The sequence below is a fragment of the Mus caroli genome, unplaced genomic scaffold (genome assembly GCF_978045245.1).
Source record: "Mus caroli unplaced genomic scaffold, Mus_caroli_1 scaffold_2, whole genome shotgun sequence".
Taxonomy (NCBI): domain Eukaryota; kingdom Metazoa; phylum Chordata; class Mammalia; order Rodentia; family Muridae; genus Mus; species Mus caroli.
In genome coordinates this window covers 123,382,152-123,403,793 of record NW_028227257.1, presented here as the reverse complement: position 1 = coordinate 123,403,793, position 21,642 = coordinate 123,382,152, and the positions used below count along the sequence as shown (strand labels likewise).

Genomic DNA, 21,642 nt, shown 5'->3' with positions numbered 1-21,642 from the left:
TATTTATTTATTTGAGACAGACTGGGTTTTTACTCTGTAAGCCTGACTGGCTTGGAACTCAGACAGATCATTGTTAGCTTGATTTTTTTCTGTGCACAGAAATCTCAACAAAGGCAGGTGAGTGGATCTCTTGAGTTCAAGACCAGTCTGATCTATAATAGTGAGTTCCAGGACAGCCAGGCCTAAATAGTGAGTGAGTCAGGGGGAAGGAGTAAAAGGGGAAAGGGGAAGGAAGGGAGGGAGAAATAAAGAGAAGAAAAGGAAACAGAATATAATCAGACACGGATTATAGGCCCGGCCACTGTACCTGGTCCAGACCCAGAGGCTCATTTTTTTGTCTTTTTTTCCTAAAGAGAGGTACTGAGCGTCACCCTTTCTTTATTCTGAACCATGGGCACCGGACCTCAGGGCTTCCCAGGGTGTGTATGTGTGTGTGGCCCACGTTTACTGTCTAGCTATTGACTCCCTTCCCATCTGTTCATTGTATTTGATGCACTTTCTTTTCAAAAGATACGTTGGATTCTTGAGAGCAAATGTGAGAGAAGCTGCTTCTGCTGAGGCTGTTTCACGGATTCGGGACGTGAGCGTTAGGGATAAGATTCCTTCTCTCCTCTCTCCCCAGCTCTGTGATATCTCAACTGAAACTGGGAAATGCCAGTGCCAAAGGTCATGATATCTAATAGGTGTTGCAAAATTCGTATGTGGCTTATATCTTTTAACCATAGTAAGCATGTTTTACTATGAAGTTAATGGCTTAATTTTATATGTAAGTATTAATGGTTTCATCTTTTGAAAATCTGATTTTTTTTTTGTTTTTAAAACCAACTGATCTCACAGAGTAAACTTGATAGTGCTTTGGAGCAGCTGAGTTAGGGCTGGAGAAAATCAAAACACAGTAAGGGCCGCCTGATTTCTAGAGCATTTGTCACTGCATCTCAAGTTAGGCACTACCCTAATAGCACAGTGAAATAGATACCAGCAGCTTGGAGTCATTTATAAAAAGAAGCTGACAGGTTCTCGGCATGGGGGTGGGGGTGGGGGACCACCCTGGTCATATTCCAAAGTCAGTGAGTTGCATAGGAAATCCAACTGCATTTTTACTGACTCGTGTCCCTTTAAGAGACTACCTTAAGCTTATATTTGAGAGAGGGTAGCTAAGTGTGCTGTAGCCAGAGGGGTTAAGCAAAAAAAAAAAAAAAAAAAAAAAAGAAAATAGACAAACTCCACAGAGAGAAGGAACAGTTTATTTTAACTGTTAACATAAAATCTCCCACCTGAAATACAGTTCTCTTGCCCCACAAAGTATGCACCGGTTAGAGCCACGGGGTGTGTAGGGATGATGGTGACTGAATTCAAGTTTGTTTGTTTTTTTAAGGAGACTCGTGAATTGCCCACGGTTTTGATAGGACCTTGGCCATGCTCCGTTTTTCTGCTGATGGTTTGTTGTGAAAAGTTTTGCCTTGTTATTCAGGTGTGGTCATCTGCTGTTCCCCCTGCTCGGGCCTGGTTTTTTAAGATGGTTCATACTGGACGTTTGCTGTCTTCTAGGCATAAATAAATCAGAAGGCTGGGTGTGATGGAGCACATCTCTAATCCTAGCACATGTGAGGCTGAGGCAGGAGGATCTCTGTGAGTTCGAGACCAGCACGATCTATATAACTACTTCCAGGGCAACCAGAGCTAGAATTAGTTACATAATGAGACCCCCCCCGCCCCCCCCCCGCCCCCCAGTTTCAGGAAAGGAAGGAAGGGAGGGAGGGAGGAAGGAAAAAGGTAGAGAGAAAGAAGTGTAGAGGGCACTTTTATCCCCTGACGTCACTGTCGTCCAGAGGTTTACTGCTTATCTTATCTAGGCCCAGAGTGCTTCCAGCCTCTGAGACTTAGTGCTGAGTAAGCTCCTGGTTTCCAGTTCTTTCTGAGCTCTGGCTGGCTGGCTCAACCTAGTTATCATGGCTCAAATTCCTCTCCGAGCAGTCTGATGGAATGTAGCTTCTCTCAGTATCTTCCTGAATTGCTCTGCTTGGCCTCAATCTAACTTTTGCCATCTGTTTGGTTCTTCTGACTCCTCCTTGTTATCTGGATTGTTCTGTCCTTACCAGTGTCTAACTTGTTCTCTCTTCAACCTGTCTCTCTGAGACAATCCCGGTAAAACTGCCTCTTTCTTCCCTCCCTTTGCTCTGCCTCGCTTAAGTTGCCTCTTCTCTCTTCTTGTAAGAGTTGGGCAGATCCTATTGTGTCAAATCTTTCTCTGATTCATCACTTTGCCTCTCATTTAGACATCACTTTCAAACATGGTGCTTCTACAAACTAACTTCTACAAACTACCTTTACCTCATTGTTTGGGATTAAAGGGGTATACTAAGGGTTCTGTGTGTGCGCATGTATGCGTGTGTGCATGTGTGTGTGCGTGCATGTGTGTGTGTGTACACATCACAACTAGAAACATTTTTTTTCAGTAAATAACACAATTTCAGGGTTCACCGTGTGATCAAATATCCTGCAGCAAAGTAGAATAAGTTGGTGTTGAAGAACCTCCACATAGTGGTGTCCTAGGGAACTGTGCATATATTGTATCTTCCTCTCCTGCTGTTAGTATTCACCTGGCTAAGATCTACTTAAAATTTACCTTTCTTCTTTCTTTAAATTTTTTTTTCTGTCAGGTATTTTATCACAATTAATACAAATACAAATTTAGCAATGCATTTCAAAAACTCAGTTTAAATTTGGTTACTGTGGTTAAATGACCTTTCACAAAGTATTTTTTCTTGTGGTGCTAAGGATTGCATCCAGGGTCTTGTACATTAGGCAAGTGCACCCTGAGACCCCCTCAGAACATATTTGTTGAAATAAATGCCTTAGGCAGCTGACTATAGCCCCACAGTAGGGTTCTAAAGTCAGTTCCACCATTAAATACCTCAGTCAATTAATGAAATGTCATTGGAGCATCATACATATATTTATTATAAACATATTAGGAACAAAATCAATGTAATGATAAATTTATATAGACTACATTTTCTGATTATGCTTCTTTAACTGTAACTAGTAAAGTGAAGCAGCTAATATTATACTTTAAAAACACAACAAACAATCTAATGAATCATACCTAGGCATGCAGATAACTTCAGACCTACGATAAAGTTGTACACATGCACGGCCACAGGAGTAACACAAGCATAACTGCTCAGGACTCAGGACTGCTATTCCTCTTCTGCATTAGGGCAGCAAACAAAGGCACCCCCTCCCAACTCAGACAACTGTTCCAGGGAAGACACAGAGGGGTCCTGGTCTTTTAACATGGCTGGCAGTTGCAAAGTCTTGTCTTGAATGCGTGAAAGTCTCCCTGGTGTCAGGTACTTTAGCTCTTTAAATGTGGAATTTTTATCATGTTGAGTCTTTTTCATACTTTGTAACCGTGATGGAGAAGATACATCGTATCAAATTGGGCAAACTGCTTCAGTTTTTGAGTCAGGGGTTGTTAAATAGTTGGTTGGGTCTTTTGTTGTCTTGATCCTCTTCATAAACCTCAGCTTTTCCATTCTCCGCTTCTGGTTTTCCTGACCCTAGATTAGCCTTCCACATTTACTTCTTGGAGATGTTCCTTGGCTGCACGAGCCTCCTCAATATTTTCTCCTAAACTGACTTTTTCTTGTTGTTAGAATGTCTATGATTATATGTCGCATGTCTTCAATAGGCTGAGCCCCTGCCAGAATGGCTTTCTCATAGATTGAGATAATATTTTCAACAGGACTTGTGATTGGTTCAATACATAACAAGACATATCCAATATTTAACAAGTTGTTTTTTTTTGCATCTGGAATATTATGAATCAGGTCATTCAATGTAGCTAAATTTTCTTCTTTTGGGCACCCCTTATTAATGAGGTTCAGGCATTCAGAAATAGTTTTGTTTATTTTTTTCAGTAAATAATCTCTGTTCATCTTCTTCTGCCATGGTAGGCCAAAAGGACCCAGCTGGGTTTTCATTTTGCACCTTTGGCTCAGCCTGGGTGACTACTGAAATGAGGAGGTCTCTTTAGCCCCTTTCCTCTCGATCATCTGAGCTTTCCTCTCTGCTGTGATGTCTTTGAGCTGAGCTGATCTCTGAAGAGTTGCTCCTGCAATCGTGTATCTGTGCTGGTATCCTGACTTTACCATCAGTCTGTTATTAGGCAGATCAGTCCTGGCTGCATCTTTACGTGTTATGCTTCTTGATGGGGCCTTGTCTCTTTTTCATGTCCTGAGAAGAACTGGTTTTGACAACAGACACAACTGGTTCCGATCGATGTGATTCCTTCTCTTTCTTTTCTTATTTTTTTCTTTTTCAATTTTTTTTTTTTTGTTTGTTTGTTTTTTGTTTTTTTGAGACAGGGTTTCTCTGTATAGCCCTGGCTGTCCTGGAACTCACTTTATAGACCAGGCTGGCCTCGAACTCAGAAATCCGCCTGCCTCTGCCTCCCGAGTGCTGGGATTAAAGGCGTGTGCCACCACGCCCGGCGTTCTTTTTCAATTTTTATTAGATATTTTCTTCATTTACATTTCAAATGCTATCCCGAAAGTCCCCTATAACCCCCCCCCCCCCCCCCGGCCTGCTCCCCAACCACCCACTCTCACTTCTTGGCCCTGGCATTCCCCTGTACTGGGGCATATAAAGTTTGCAATACCAAGGGGCCTCTCTTCCCAGTGATGGCCGACTAGGCCATCTTCTGCTACATATGCAGCTAGAGACACGAGCTCTGGGGGTACTGGTTAGTTTATATTGTTGTTCCTCCTATAGGGTTGCAGACCCCTTCAGCTCCTTGGGTACTTTCTCTAGCTCCTCCATTGGGGGCCCTGTGTTCCACCCAATAGATGTCTGTGAGCATCCACTTCTGTATTTGCCAGGCACTGGCATAGCCTCACCAGAGACAGCTATATCAGGGTCCTTTCAGCAAAATCTTGCTGGCATATGCAACAGTGTCTGTTTGGTGGCTGGTTATGGGATGGATCCCCGGGTGGGGCAGTCTCTGGATGGTCCATCCTTCCATCTTAGCTCCAAACTTTGTCTCTGCAACTCCTTCCATGGGTATTTTATTCCCTATTCTAGGGAGGAATGAAGTATCCACGGATTGGTCTTTCTTCTTTGTGATTTTCTTGTGTTTTGCAAATTGTATCTTGGGTATTCTAAGTTTCTGGGCTAATATCCACTTATCAGTGAGTGCATATCAAGTGACTTCTTTTGTGATTGGGTTACCTCACTAAGGATGATCTCCTCCAGATACATCCATTCGCCTAAGAATTTCATAAATGCATTCTTTTTAATAGCTGAGTAGTACTCCATTGTGTAAATGTACCACATTTTCTGTATCCATTCCTCTGTTGAGGGACATCTGGGTTCTTTCCAGCTTCTGGCTATTATAAATAAGGCGCAAGTGACCCTTTTTTGACTGTAACATTGGCAAGGGGCCTGCTGAGGTCCTGTTTTGAAGTGCTGTGGGTACTACTGTGGAGGCTTCGGGTAGGTGGTCGTACAAGTGTGTTCTTGGACACAGTGCTCACAGATGTAGTGTCTGCAGACTTGGTGGCATCCAGTGTATTTGAGGGTTTTACACTGATGTTCTCAGGTTCACACTGAGCCTTCCTGGCTTTAGACACAGTAGTGGGACGTTTCTTGATTGTTGCAAGACTTTCGTTTTTGACATTGGGCAGCTTTTTAAATGAATTAATCTTAGACTGAACAATCTGGCCATGATAATAGCCAAGCACTCGTTTGTTTTAGACATGTTCGTGTCTTGTTTAGGCTTCTCTGCAGTCATTTGTATCTTTTTATTGTCTTTATGGTGACATGCCTGGTGTAATGTCACAGTCTGACCTTGGAAATCATCTCTCATTAATAATAACTGCACAGCTTAAATATTATCTTTCAAGTTATGTATTTCTGAGCTGGTTACTTCTCCAGCTTTTAATGGAATGCAGTAGTTCTCAACTGTACTTCTAATATTTTCTTCATCAGCCACTTCTGCTTTGAGTTTCACAACTTTTTTCCCTTTTTGGGTCTCATCCTCAGATGTCATCATTTTCTGATCTCTGGAGAGTTGATTTTCTGGTTTGTATGGAAACACTGTTTTTCGTGTTAACAGATATTCCTTGAGATTTGTTTTCTTTGTTAGAATTAGGTTGGGTGAGAGAGTTTTCCATATTCTTGCTGCAGACCTTTCAACTCCAGTTTTCTGAAACATCCAGGACATCATGCAAACAGCCCCAGCCTCACCTCTGAATGCTGGCTGGTCTTGCTTGGTCGGGGGACAGCTGAAGGTCCTAGGGCACCAGCAAGGTGTTTATTTCTCACAGCCCTGCCAAGGCCTCTTTTTAAAATTTAATTATTGTTCCTGTTGTACTGGAGATTAATCCCAGCGTCTCACACACTGTAGACAAGCATTCTACCACTGCATCATTCCATCAGTGTGTAATTTTTTAGGAATTGGTTAATTGTGATTTTTTTTTTTTTAGTACAGGTGGAGGGTGGGCTTAATGATAAACTTTTAGCTGAAAAGGCATTAAATGACATCGAACCCAGCCTAACACTGGAGAGAAAGAGACACCTTCTTTTGGGAGGCTCTCCTTCATCTGATTCCGGGCTGCCCGTAAGTGGAGTGGGAGACATGGGTGGTTGAGAGACGGAGCTGGGGAGCACTTCCAGAGTAAGGTTATGAAAGCAGAATTGGCGAGAGGGGAGCAATTTCCTGGTAGCTCTAGGAAGAACAGAGGTGGCCATGGAGAATGGAAAGGGGTAGGCTGAGATATGTCAAGTTAGCCCGAGACTACTCTAGTCTCTTCTCAAGTTAGGACAAAGGCATTTTTTTTGTTGTTGGTTTAAAGAAAAATAATTAACTTATCATTCACACCATTAAGGTATGAACTGGAAAAACTGATGTGATGGTGTGGTCTTCTCTCTAACCGACCTGTGGTTGATTTAACAGATCTGTTTAGCTGCGAGGGGCCCCTCTTGGGTGACATGCTATGTTTGTTCTTTCCATTACTCACTCTGGAGTTGCAGTGGGCTTTGTGAACTTACCCAGAGGTGAAATAGACTGGACCCTCCCCTCCCCTGCCCTCACCTGCTCTCCCCTGCCCTCCCCTGCCCTCCCCTCCCCTGCCCTCTCCTGCCTTCCTCTGCCCTCCCCTGCCCTCCCCTCCCCTCTCTTCTCTCCTTCCTTTTCCCCTTTTTTCTTTTTTCCTTCTTTCTTTCCTTCCCTCCCTTCCTCCTTCCCTCCCCTCCTCCTCCTCCTCCCCCTTCTTTCTCTCTCTCTCTCTCTCTCTCCCCCCCCCTTCTCTCCACCCCCCATCCATTGCATCAAACAAATCAAGGAGTGGGCTTTGGGAATAGGGATCTGTTTCGTGTGAGGAGTGGTCTTATAAGGAGATGGGGACCATGGAGATTCTGCTGATGAATCTGTCTTCCCCAGAAGAGTGTATGCGAAGTAACCCCTGCAGCCTCATTCAGCTTGCCCGCCTCCGGTACTTCTGTCTTGACAGATTAGCGATTGTAGACGGTTTTCCTGAGTCTTAACCTTGTTCTTCTTCCTGAAACAATGAATGTAGCAGTGGTATATTTCTTACATGACTGAAAAGCAAAGGCATGTACGGGTAATTGAAGTCCACAAGGATGTTCAGAGCATTGTTTTAACTTGTATTTCAGACTTTCCCTTCCAGTGAGCTATTTGTAAAGTTGTGAAAAAGCAGTGCCTTCTTATTGGTAGAATGGACACAAAGGGTTACCCCCCCCCCTTTTTTTTCTTTTGTCAGTAGCAAAAGACAAAATTGGAGAAGCGCAAAAAAATAGAATGATCAACTCTACTCAAAATAAGTCTTTTATTTTGTTCTTTTCCTTTTGAAACTGGGTCTCATTCTGTAGCCCAGTCTGGTCTGGAATCTGTGTGCCCTGGCTCCCTCAGCACTGCATTCACAGGCCAGAGCGACCCAGACACTGGTAGCAGCTTACCTATCAAATGCAACTGTGGGGTGGGGGGACTTGTTGCTGTGCACAAGGTATGAACGTCTTGAGACTTGGATCTTTCCCTTTCTTTCTTTCTTTCTTTCTTTCTTTCTTTCTTTCTTTCTTTCTTTCTTTCTTTCTTTCTTTCTTTCTTTCTTTCTTTCTTTCTTCCTTTCTCCAGACTCACCAGAAGGGAGTGTCAAATCTTAATATGGATGGTTGTGTTGTGAGCCACCATGTGGTTGTTGGAATTTGAACTCAGTACCTTTGGAAGAGCAGTCAGTGCTCCTAACTGCTGAGCCATCTCTCCAGCCCTGGATTTTTTCAATATAAGAAGGATAAGGACTTTTTGTCTCAGTCTTTCCCCTTCTGAGCAATTAGTCCAACCAAAAAGATCAGTGATCTGGCACGCAGTAGGTTCTTAGCTTGTCTGAACAGACCAGTAATCTGGCACACAGTAGGTCCTTAGATTCACATGCACCCGCTTTCCTCTTCTCAACATTGGAGCCTTGCATTTGGAACACACCTGGGTTTTTTAGGCATAAGAAGATGGAACACCAAACTTAAAAATCATTGGCTGGTTTATGTATTTTTGCCTATGTTAATAACTGAAGTGAGAGAAGACAGATACATTAGATAGGTTTCTGGCAGCATTTAAATTAAAAAGTTGCCTACTTGCCTTGCTGTTTTATGGCAAGCATCTCTGAATATCACTCTGCCTCTCAAGCACTCTCAACATCATGAAGAGCTGAACTGCAGTGGGTGAAGCTCTCCAATCTGAGAGTACATGAATGTTCACTCATGTGCTACCTCTGTTTGTTTGCCATATGGCCTTGAACTTGTGACCACACCTGTCCCCTAAGGTAAATAGTCCTCCACTTACAGAGGCATTTTACATAGTTTGCAACCAGCCTTTCTCTTTAAAAGTCTGACTATGAACGGTAAAAACAAAATTTCCAAGGTGGGGGTAATAGGTAGAGGCACAAAGATCAGAAGTTCAAGGTCAACCTTGAATGTAGAATTCCTTCAGCAATACCTCTCTGTGTTATAGTTCAGGGTCCTATTGGCCACTATTGCTTCACTATTTTAGATTCCACTATGAGATCATGTAGGCTTATGTTCTCTAGGTGTAGCTTATCACCTTATCATAACAGGTTAATTAAGGCTGTCAATTATAGTGCTTTCTTTCTTTTTTTTTTTTTTTTTTTTTTTGGTTTTCGAGACATGGTTTCTCTGTGTAGCCCTGGCTGTCCTGGAACTCACTTTGTAGACCAGGCTGGCCTCGAACTCAGAAATCCACCTGCCTCTGCCTCCCGAGTGCTGGGATTAAAGGTGTGTGCCACCACGCCCGGCTCTTTTTTTTTTTTTAAAAGGACTTATTTATTTTACTTATATGAGTACATTGTAGCTGTCTTCAGACTCACCAGAAGAAGGAGTCAGATCCTATTATAGATGGTTGTGAGCCACCATGTGGTTGCTGGGAATTGAACTCAGGACCTTTGGAAGAGCAGTCATTGCTCTTAACCTCAGAGCCATATCTCCAGCCCTCTTCTTCTTTCTTAATTTTATTTTTTTACAGTCTAGTTGTTACCCCGTCCCGGCCCACCCTCCCACAGTTCTACATCCCATCCCTCCTCCCCCTGTCTCCAAGAGGATGTGCTTTCCAAACCCTGTCAGGTCTCCCCACTCCCTGGGACCTCAAGGCTCTCGGGGGTTAAGGACTTCTTCTCTCAGTGAGGCCAGACCTCACAGTCCTCTTCTGTGTATGTGTCGGGGTCCTCACCAGCTATTGTATGCTGTCTGGTTGATGCTTTCCTTTCTTTTTAAGTAGAATATTTCATAGTATATGTAACTTGTGCTTTTCTACAAAGGATGAGGTGTCACACACTAGGGAAAATTTCAGAATGATGAACTGTATATGAAGTAGGTAAGTTGAATATTTGGTTGCCAAACAGGGTTTTTGTTTTTGTTTTGTTTTGTTTTGTTTTGTTTTGTTTTGTTTTTTGTTTTGTTTTTTTTTGGTTGTTCGAGACAGGGTTCCTCTGTATAGCCCTGGCTGTCCTGGAACTCACTCTGTAGACCAGGCTAGCCTTGACCTCAGAAATCTGCCTGCCCCTACCTCCCAAGTGCTGGGATTAAAGGCATGTGCCACCACTGCCTGGCATGCCAAACAGGTTTTAAACTTGTATTTAAAAAATATTTTATGGGTATGAGTGCTTCCCCTGTACTACACACATGCCTGAGATGTACAGAGGCTAGAAGCGGGAGCTGGAGTTTCCAGAATTGGAGTTACAGATGGTTTGAAATGTACACTGCTGGGGTTACAGATGGTTTGAAATGTACACATGGGTGCTAGGAATCGAATCTAGGTTCTTTGCAAGAGCAACAAGTGCTCTTAGCTGCTGAATCATCTCTTCTCCAGCCTCCTTAACAGTTGTATGTCAATCCCATAGGTGAATTGCTGAGATATGGAAGCCAGTCTCTCTAACAAGCAAGCTCCAAACTCAGGGCTTACAGCAAGGGTTTCGTATTGCTCTTAGCAATCAGCATGGGGAGGTGAGGGACCCATTTCTTCTATGGTTCAGGGGCTTGTTACCTGTAAGGTTCTCCTGCCTGCAGCCCCATTTCTCTGGAAGAAGAGAATCATGTTGTTAAGCATCCAGCCATTACATGTGTCCTGAATGTCATTTTTAATCTGGCTGACTAATGAGCTGTTTCTTATGATGAGAGTTTTATTGTTAGGGCTTATACCAAAAACATTCATCATTCACTCGCCTCTCCTATTTAGAACCCTTTGCATAGATTCCTGGAAAGACTTGTTTTTTTTTTCTTTTCCTCCTAGAAATATAACTAAGTGTGTTGGGAATGTGCCTGGTATCGAAAGCTTGATGAGGATTCGGAATACTTTGTATTTTAGATAAGGCCAGTTGAAACTATTCTTAACCACTCTATATGGTTAAACTGTGTCTTATGAGACATTCTTCATCAAAGCACTGAAATTATGCAGACAGAGCTGGGAATGTTCTCTGAAGAGCATCCTATCAGTTTCTATCTAATTTTGGTTTTTATTTAACACTTAGCCCTCGAAAGTGGGGCCACGGCGGCAACTCGAAGTTCTAACTCACACTGGGCCTTCGAGGAGTTTGGGATGCTATTTTGTGGCTGGCATACAGAATCAGCGAGGTTAACTGTACTTCTGTAGGTCACCCCCGTGAGTCAACGGCTGAGCTAGGATTAGCGCAGACAGCTGGTGAGCTGCTAGGCTGTTGCTAACTGAGCGGCACTGACATTCACTCTGATTTGACTTTGCATTTCATTTCAACTATTTATTCATTTTAAGGCCTTTTAAAGAAACTTTTTAGGGATATTGTGGGACGGAGGAAACTTTCTATAAATGCCCTGGGAGAGCCCTCTTGCTTCTGTTCTTTTTTTTTTTTTCCCCTCCCAGCCTGATAGCTACATATTTGTGTTTGGAAAGCTTTCTCTAGGTATCTCCCACCTCCCAGTTTAGGATAAAAGATACTTTTAAGTTAGGTAGACCCAATCTGACCCTAATCTTGTTACCTGAGATTTTTCAACAAAAACTTTCCAAGGTCTAATTGTGCAATAGCATGAGTGCATCTTACTTGTATTTCATGAAATCTCCAAAGAGATGGAGACTGCATCTCATGATTGAGCATGAGATATTTTGAACAGAAGATTCAAGTGTAGTAGGCTGGTCCCTTGACTCAGTGGGTCAGAATGGTACTCATTTGAAAGGGAGAGGGGGCTAGTGAACAGTTTCAGTGCCAGGTCAATGCCTTAGGGAGAGTTTTAGGGACAGGTACTACTTCATCTGGGTCCTCTCTGTGGCTGCCCAGCATGCCTGACAGCAGGCTAGAAGGATGTGCCAGCATTTCTAGACTTCACTAACTGCATTGGAAGTTCTGCCTTGTACAAGGTCTATGGTGGTGCACATCTTTAATCCCAGTACTTGGGAGGCATAGGCAAGCATATGTCTGGGAGTTCCAGTCCAGCCTGGTCAACATAGTGAATATCAGGATAGCCAGAGAAATGCAATAGAAAGACCGTGTCTCAAAACAAAAGCAAACAATCAACAATAACAACAAAACCCAAACAAACAAACAAACATCCTCATTCCTTTTGACAAAGATGTTGGCTGATAAGGGGGTAATGTAGCAGAGCTGACATTCAATTTGGAATCAGAATGAATCAGTTTCTAAGTTTCAAATATGTGCTGAAGGAATAAGTAAATAGATTCTTTTCAGGTCAAAGAATAACTCCTAGGACATGGGGTGTAGTTCTGTGGTTAGAGAGCTTTTTAATTTTATTATTATTATTATTATTATTATTATTATTAATTTATTTACTTATTCACTTTACATCCTACTCACGGCCCCCCTCCTGGTCACCTCCTCCCACAATTCCTCCCCTGTCCTCCCTCTCCGCTGAGCGGGTGGGGTCTCCCTGACACCCTGGCACATCAAGTCTCTGCGGCTAGGCACATCCTTCAAGAGTTTTTCTTACAGGCTTAAAAGCCCTGAGTTCAATGTCCTGGACTACACTTTATTGTTGTTGTTGTTAGTTTGTCTTTTTTTTTTTCCTTTTTTTCTGGGCTTCTCTGTGTGATAGCCTTGGCTGTCCTGGATTCACTTTGTAGACCAGGCTGGATTCAACAGTCATCTCAGAACTCACAGGGATCGGCTTGTCTCAGCGTCCCCACCCCTCACCCCAGTGCTGGGATTAAAGGCTTGTGCCACCACTCTGGTTTAGATTTAAGAAAAGAAAAAGAAAACAGAAGGGAAAAAGGAAAAGAAAAGAAATACACAAAAGGAGACCTCTTCTCCTCTGAGGGGACTGGGAGGGACCTGTGGATCTGGAGGAGATGGGTGGTGGGAGGGAGAGACTGGAGAGAGAGGAGGGGAAACCACAGCCTGGATGTAATATATGAAGATAATAATAATAATAAAGGTCTCTATGTATTAATGCGATGCTGTTGAGAGGTGGGGTGGGCTAATAGCTGCTGGACAGGCAAGAGTTGCATCTTTTCCCTTACCTCTTTGTCCCCTCAGCCTTGGGTTTCTTCTCTAGACCTCCTCTTTCTTTCTTTAAAACAAACAAAAACAAACAAACAAAAGAAACAAACAGACATTTATTTTATGTGCCTATATGAGTGCTTGCATGTATGTATGTGTTCCTTGTGCATTCCTGGCACAGGGGGAGGCCAGGGCAGGGGTTCAGGAGTTATAGGCAGTATTGAGCAGCCATGGGAGTCCTGGGAATCTGGGTCCTCTGCAAGAGCAAGTGGCCTTCACTACTGAACTATCTCTTCAACTTGCAGATATTCTGATCCCAAGCAAGAAATTAGATTTGGGCGGCAATGTCGGTCTGAGGCATCCGAACCTTTACTGCATTATATATTTAAAGATAACTATTTGAGGCTAGTGGATGACACAGTAGGTAAATGACCTTGCCATGAATTCCGATGACCTTGGATCAATCTCTGGAACCCAGATAGGGAGAGAATGGACTCTCAAAGTTGTCTTCTTGTCTCCACTTACATGCTATGTTAGGTACACATGTATGCGTGCACACGGGCACACACACACACATACACACACACACACACACGATAGTAATACATTCAATTAAAAAGAGGAAATTTGATTATTTATTGAAAACCAATAGGTAACATCTTCAAGGCCTCTGGTTGTTTAGTCACATAAGTTAATGGTGTTAATTTATTTGAATAGTTCAGACAGAGCCGACCCCTTTTCATTTTCCAGTAATTCCCCTTGAATCTAACAGTTCATCGATGAAATTGTGTACTATGGCGGAAAGTGACAGTTGCTCGGAAACTGAATCTGAGTGACCTTCTGCTCTACTACCCCAAAGTTTGGTAATCGATTGCAGAGGGCTCTGTGCACGTCTGAAAGGAATCACAGCCACAGATCGGCTCTACAGCGCCTTCAGGGTGCACGAGAGGTCCAGTCTCAGTGCCTGGGAAGAGGGTGTGCTTATCACTTTTCATGCTGCCTACTTGACAGAGGAGACTTAAGGGAGGAAGAATTCACTTTGGCTGACAGTTGATTATGATGAGAAAGAGGTGGTTCAGCTGCCAGCTCCTGACTCCTGGTGGTGGTAGCTAACTGAGAACTGCGTCTGGTCAGTGAAGCCACCTCCGAAACCCACAGAACCAAAACAGTACCACCTGCTCGTATCCATGTGTCCAAACACATTAGCCTGTGGGGACACCACACGTTTATTATGTAGCAACAAACTTGTCTGGTTTTCTGTGGGAGTGAGTTACCCTGTATTAACTCCTGCAGAGTAAGCATGAAGCCCTGGTCATCTGCTTACACCGAAACACGTTGCTTAACTTGTCATGTAAATCCAAGAAAGGGCATCAGTTTCGCTACGAGAGGATCCCGGAAATGAAGAGCATTCCGACTTCCGAAGATAAACCATTTGAAGATGCTTGTCACTTTTTGCCTCTAGGAACACACAGATATGGTTAGTGACAGCAAAACAGGAAGCAATTTCTCTCCAGTCTAACTGATTCCATTGATTGAATGGCATAATATGGGCGAGCGAGCGAGCGAGCGAGCGAGAGTGATTGTTGCTGCCTGAAGTGATTTGCATGAGACCTACTTTATACTCCAATTATTACTGTACATGATTACAGGACAGCCTGGCTGTTAATTGCCTGTGGTCTTTAAATATGCACTTCTTTCAGAAATAGACACTAATTATTAGATCTTGTTTTCGGTCTCACCCGAAGTTGCAAATGTCTAGGAATGTTTTTTTTTTTTTAAATTTGCAAGTCTAATGGTGCTCAGACATAGTAAAACTGATTTCACTGGGGATCCTGCTCAGGGGAAATGCTTTCTTGGTTACTATAGATTATGAACTTGGCTTCCAATTCTAGGTAGGCGCAAGTCTCTGTCTTTTTAAAAGGTGATATTTCATTTTTTATTTTGTGCCCACATTTGACTATCCACACATACATGCAAATGCCTGAAGCCAGAGTCTGATAGATTCACCTCCAGCTGGAAATACCTGGAGATTTGAGCCGCCTAATGTTTGTGCTGGGATCCAAACTTGGGTCTTCTGGAAGATCAGTATGTGCGCTTACCCACTGAGGTCTCTCCAAACCCTGTGCATGTCTCTCATAATACTGGAGGGATTTCTTTTATTTTTCCTTGTGGTACTGGGCATTGGATCTAGGGTGTTCACATGTTAGTCAAGACCTCAACCACTGACTTATAGCCCAAAGCTCACTTTTTAAGACAGGATCTGAACAAGTTGTCCATGATGGCCTTGAATTTTCTATCCTTCTGCCTCCCTAGTAGATGGGACTATAGACCCTTGGTTTCAGTGGCGAGGTTAGGTATCTAGTCCTTCATTTGGAAGTGCTTGCCTAGTTCTGGGTTTAGGCTTGGGACAGCAAACTCACATGCCTCCAGGGGACAGACTGGTGAGTTGGGTAACACCAGTGAGTGTCCTGAAGCTCACAGGCTCTGCCCTACCTACAGGCCACAGCTGCTGGTATTCAAGTTTTCATAGGGTAATCTGAGTTTGGAATTTTGAGATTTATATGAAACCGCGCAGTTTTTAAAGCTGGACGTGTAAGCCTGATTTTAATAGTTCACTGACAGGAAAGAGCAGGCTTGGGTATATTCTAGACTTAGCACATGCTGTACCCCCTTCCTTTCCTAGTGTCTTCCAGCTGATGTCCACTACTCTTGATTTAGCTGGCCTTCCTCTGGCCTTCCTAGGGAAGCTTGGCCAGGATTTATGAGATACCTTCTGGGACTGCCTTTCCTTCCTTCCTTCCTTCCTTCCTTCCTTCCTTCCTTCCTTCCTTCCTTCCTTAACTCTCTATAGCTGGCTATGACCTTGAACTACTGATTCTCTTGCCTCCATTAAAGGAGTGTTGGGATTGCAGGCATGTGCTACCCTACCTGTTTCATGTAGTATTGGGGATTGAACCCCATCCCCAGGTAAGCACTGCTCTGACTTAATGATCACACAGACACAGACACAGACACACACACAGACACACACACACACACACACACACACAGAGTCCCCTGTGACTTTTAGCCCCTTCCCTGCCTTAAATACCCTGCAAGTAATATTATAATTACCACCTTATCCTTTTGTCTCCTACTCTGTGGAATGCTTGGGGGACTTCTCAGTATAGTGATTTGTTGAGAGAGTGGTGCTGAGTCCAGCCTCTGCAGATCCCATGAGCACTAGGACATTTTAGATGCATCCATCAACAAAGCTCATCTCCCAGATTCCTGTCTAATTACACTGTCCGCTTGGAAAAGGAGACCTAGGAAAGGACAGATCCAAGAGGAGTGGCACACAAAGACCCTTTCTTAAACACTGCCATTACTTACCAATACTGCTTTATTATCTCTAGTTCCTCCCCCTCCTTTATTTCCGTGAAATCAACATATTCTAGAGAAGGTAGAGTGCAGATGTATTTTTGTAACTCAAAGCCATATGAAAGCCAAAATGAGTCTTTCTCCTGTCATAATTCTAAGTAGGGCCTTAGGCTGTGTTTACTGCCTCTAAAATAAGCATTGGTGCTTTGCTTCTCAGTTGCAACACTTTCCAGCTTTTTCGAAAGAAATAAACAAAAATAAAACGTTATTTTAAAATACCGTCAGAAATTAAATAAATCACCCTCAATAGTACTGAGTCTGTATATAAGTATATATATTTCTAAATTGGAGGAACTCTTCAGTACAACTTCTGCAACAATTAGTACCCCCACCTCCATATTAAAAGTTTTCTGCATCTTGCCAGTGGTTTACCTCATTCTGTTGTAACTAGTTAGTCTGCTTTTGTATTTATTTCCTTAAGATTCTCTGCACAGTCATCTACAGTATAGAAGTGTAGGACTTGGTCTCTGTTCCCAGGCTGTGTCGCTACAATTCCAGTTCCCCTGTGAGCTGGTCACTCAGTTTTGGGATAACTTCCTCCTCTGTCTCAGTCCTGGCTTCCTAAGTGGAGAGCAAGACACACCTGACTCAGGTTTGCTATGAAGATTCAATGACCAGGAAAAAAAAAAAAAAAAAGCAAACACCCTATAAAACCACTTAGAACCTAAGTGCTCTAACCACAGTTCGTTATTATTTTTAAGTCACTTTTATTGAGGTGCAATTTGGGTAACTGCTTCAATGTAGTTGAGATCAAGTCTTTATAACATTCCCAGTTATGTAATTATAACCGCAGTTAAATTACAGAATGTTCTTTCAACCTCAAGGTGTTTCTTGTGCCCTCTGTAGACAGTGTTCTCCCAAGGCCTGAAATCACTGGCCTATATAAACAATAAACATTGTTTATATAGAATGATCACAATCATGTAGTACAGAGATGCCCGAGTCTGGCTGCTTTTGCTCAGCACAGTGATTGGTTGGTTTTTCTGTGTGTGGCAAGTCATTGTTTTCAGGCCTGTAGGTCACAGAGTAACTTGGTGACCACTCTGTATTCATGGGCACTCATGCATGTATTGCTTAGGTTTGCCTGTGCTCTGGTAGAAAGTAAGCTCAGACTTTAATCTGAATTCAAGGTTCATGCTCTTCATCATTAGCTCTTTGTAAAATCACTCACTGATCATTATTCCATTTCAGATGCATACCACAGTTTAGACACTCACCAGGTATGGTGGTGGTTAATCTCAGTTTTCAGTTAGTCGAGAATTGGAATCCTTCAGAGATGGGCCTCTGTGCATGCCAGTGGGGGATTATCTTGCTTAATGGAGGACAGGCCACTAAAAGGCATGCCAGTCACTCATAGCAGTTGAGTGTTATCCAAAGGAAATGAGGAAAGAGGTTCAAAAGCAGGAGAAAGGTTTCTTGGATACTGAGCGGACAGTCAGGTGTGTGATTAGACATTGGTGGGAGGGATTGTGGGAGCCAGGTGCCTTGTGATGAAGCAGGTGATGGTGTGGTGTGTATGTAACAATTTAGATACTAATGAGCTTAGTGGGTCAATGCTCAAGCTGGATAATTCAGAGGCTTAGTGAATCTTTAAAGGATTTTTAGGATGGATGTTGGAAACATGAGATGTTGGAAACCTATATTCCCCATATGGAAACATGGTTGTTTTGGACGAGGTCTTGAGGTCTTGCCCTATAGTCCAGGCTGGCCTTGAGTTTTTCATCTTCCTTCTTCCCTGCCTCTTGGGGCTGAGATCAGAGGCATGTATCTACCATACTAAGATGAGAGAAGTGTTTTTAATATAGAGATAAGACAGGTTGAGATTATTCCCACAAAAAGTCAGGAACCACGTAGTCACTGGAAATGACTCTACACCCCCCCCCCCACCCCGCCTTGCACCTCACCCACCTACTAAAGGGGGAAGCTGAGTTAGTTCAGGCTTCCCGGTGAGACCAGAAGAGGGAGTTTGAAGAATTAACAAGTTCTAATGAACTAGACCATAATATGGTCTTTAAACTTATTTCTCAACTATTTCTAGAAAACTTACAAGGCAGAAAATGTCAGCAATTCTGTTGACGTGTGAAAACGCTCTGGCGGTTTAGTCACTTGTCAGTCCCATGTCCAAATCCTTCCCATCTGTCATAGTGTAGTTCTCCCCTCCCCCAGTGGTCATAGTCTGCCCCTACCCCCCATGTTGGCATTTGCTTTTTCTACAAATGTGGTATGTATGTATGTATGTATGTATGTATCCATACATCCAGACTACCTCTCTGCGAGTTCTATTTCCCTTCTCATTAGTTGAGGAAGACTAAAGCTATAGCTAGAAGAGTCCAGTCCTTCACAGAGTCTAGCAGGTTTTTTTGTTTTTTGTTTTTTTAATTTGGCTTGTTACATGAGGAAACAGTTATTAATACACAAATAGGAAGAGTCATATGCAGAATGGGATTTTAAAAAAAGTTTTAGCACTTGAATTGATAATTTAAAAGTTAACAAACCATGTTGTGAATATGAAGGTCAAAGGACAGTTTGTTGGAGTCTTTTCTCCTCTCCTGCATGGGTCCTGGGGATTGAACTCAGCTTGTCAGACTTCCAAGACAGGGGGTTTGGAAACCCTGTGGCCCAAGACAGGGTTTCCCCAACTTCCTCTAGATGATAATTAATTCAATTATAGGAAATAGTTTTTAACTGAATTGAAAAAAAAATCTTTATCTTGAATAAGAGGAGTAGTTCTCATGTAAGAGCAATGACCGCAGTGGAATATGCTGATAAACATTTGAAAGCCCCAGCTCTTAGGTCAGTGTGGTGCCAGTCAGGACTGCATAAACTATTCCAAGCCATCTAAGATCCATTCTTAGAAGACCTGAGAGCTCCTCTTCTTGAGCAAACTTGCCCCTGCTCATTCAGAGCTTCATAGGTGACTCATGGCAGAGCGGGAGAAGAGCCTTCACTGTGCTCACCTTGTGAGGCAATAGAGAGAAGCAGGATTTGTGGTCTTTCGATATCTAATGGAGACACATGGGCCAATCCACATTTATCACAATCCTGCCTTGTGATAAATGAATTTATATACTACAGTAAGAAAAAAAATCCAGCAACTCATTCTTCTGTATGTTTGTGGTTGTGGCACTGTGATACATACATACACACACATATCTATCACACATACACATATATAATATAATGTGTATGTAATACATCTAAGTTGTTTTTAAACATGTTATCCTCTGTGTAATGCAGGCTGGCTTTAGGACTCACCTTTGACCCTAGAATGCCTTCCTGCCTTTCCTTTCCTTTCCTTTCCTTTCCTTTCCTTTCCTTTCCTTTCCTTTCCTTTCCTTTCCTTTCCTTTCCTTTCCTTTCCTTTCCTTTCCTTTCCTTTGTGTTGGAATTGTAGATGTTGGCCAGCAGAGTGGCCCAATCCCCTTTGCTTGTGGTTGTCCTGGGTATGGATCAAAGAGTCTTATAAATAGGTGTAGTGGATTGATCTGATGCTCTCTACAACAAATACTAGGCAAGCACTGTAAAGGAAAAAAAAAAAGCACAAGCATTTTTGATTTGGGCTGTTGATGAGTTATGTTGCTAAAGAGCCAAGAAATTTAACGGAATTATGCCTAGCTTTATTTTTAAGTTTCCAGCAGTCTAAATAATGTGCTGTAAACACAGGAAATCTTTATCTTACATTTATATATTTGATGGGGAAGACCTCTTATTAAAATCTTTGAAAAATATCATTCCCATTGAGCTTAGTAGATTAATCTAAAGAAGATGCTAACTTATGCTAAGCAGATTTCACTGATTTTAAGTTGACAAATCAAAATCAGGAGCATATCTTTTGTCATGAGAATTGAACAAGACATATATTCTTTTAAAGAAAATGCAAGCTGGGTGTGGTGGTGCACGCCTTTAATCCCAGCACTCGGGAGGCAGAGGCAGGCGGATTTCTGAGTTCGAGGCCAGCCTGGTCTACAAAGTGAGTTCCAGGACAGCCAGAACTACACAGAGAAACCCTGTCTCGAAAAACCAAAAAAAAAAAAAAAAAAAAAAAAGAAAATGCACAATGGTTGTAACGTATTATTTTCCACTTTCACATAGTATCTATATGTTAAAATCTTATCCAAATGGTTTGATGCTACTGGGTAAAATACTTCCTTCTGATTCCCCAAATTGGTTTACGTAGAAAGTTTGGAGTTGCTACACAGTGGCAGAAATAATTAAACTTCGCTATATATAAAATTCAAACAGTTGAAATTCTGGATTTACAACCAAGTGTTCTGTGGGTAAAAAAACTGAGACCCACATAAAGAAATCTTGCGACTGCATGTGGGGGGTGGGCTAGTCTTGGTAATCTTCATCTCCATTAGGAATTTCTTCACAGTACACTGTATGCTTTGCTAAATTGCCATTGGAGTTGTGTGACCCCAGCCTGCGTGCTTTCCCTCAGGTGAGCCTGGCGTATGTGGAAGCAGCAGGATACCTCACGGAGCCTGTGAACAGGGAACCTCCCTCCAGGGAAGCTCAGCTCATGACTTTGAAGAACACACCAGAATTTGACATCCTTGTTATCGGAGGAGGAGCCACAGGGTGTGGCTGCGCACTAGATGCCGTCACCAGAGGTGAGTCCTTAGAAACATTGCGTCTTCTCCCCATTGTGAATGCCGTCAGTGTTTGACTCGTGAGCTCACATCTATCTTGGTGTTCCTTAATTTTCCATCCTTCCTGAAACATTCTTGCAATTTTCAAAATCTAGGCCCTCACAACAGTTTTAAAATGAAAATAACCATAAATATACACTTAATCTCCACAGATTTATTTGAAAATAAAACTCTATATTCCTGAAAATTTATTCATGTACACCATGTAGCCTAAGTATTTTTTCTGTTTACCCCGAATCACGATAAATTTAACATATAGACACACCGGAGTCTACTCTTGTTACCACATTGACTCCTGTTTTCATAGAGTTTCGTGCCTCCAATCGCGGTGTATAATTTGAGGGAACTTATACGCCAACATGCTAAAGCAGGTGGGGAGAGCAGATTAGAATCATCACAAGGCAACTTGAGCTTAGCTTTCTGGCCACTGTGGGCAGGAGAGTGGAGAAATGGCTATCTTTATGGGAGGCTATGCTTGTGATGGGCTGCTCTACTCAAAGGAATTATACAGGTGAGGATCTGTGCTGAAGAGGGTCCTTTGTATAGCAGGAGTCAGTCAG

The 21,642-nt window shown here is 42.6% G+C and overlaps 1 protein-coding gene and 1 pseudogene across 4 annotated transcripts in view; one reads left to right on the top strand and one right to left on the bottom strand.

Annotated features, from left to right (window-relative positions):
* Positions 1–21,642, top strand: part of Gpd2 (glycerol-3-phosphate dehydrogenase 2) — a 133,730-nt gene that overhangs the window by 32,526 nt on the left and 79,562 nt on the right. For all 4 annotated transcript variants that reach the window (XM_029470737.2, XM_021155445.3, XM_021155443.3 and 1 more), the window contains exon 3: positions 20,872–21,043. In XM_029470737.2, coding sequence (XP_029326597.1) covers positions 20,872–21,043 — 172 coding nt within the window. The remainder of the gene's footprint in view (positions 1–20,871; positions 21,044–21,642) is intronic.
* On the bottom strand, positions 3,201–14,005 carry LOC110289312 (cytoskeleton-associated protein 2-like; annotated as a pseudogene).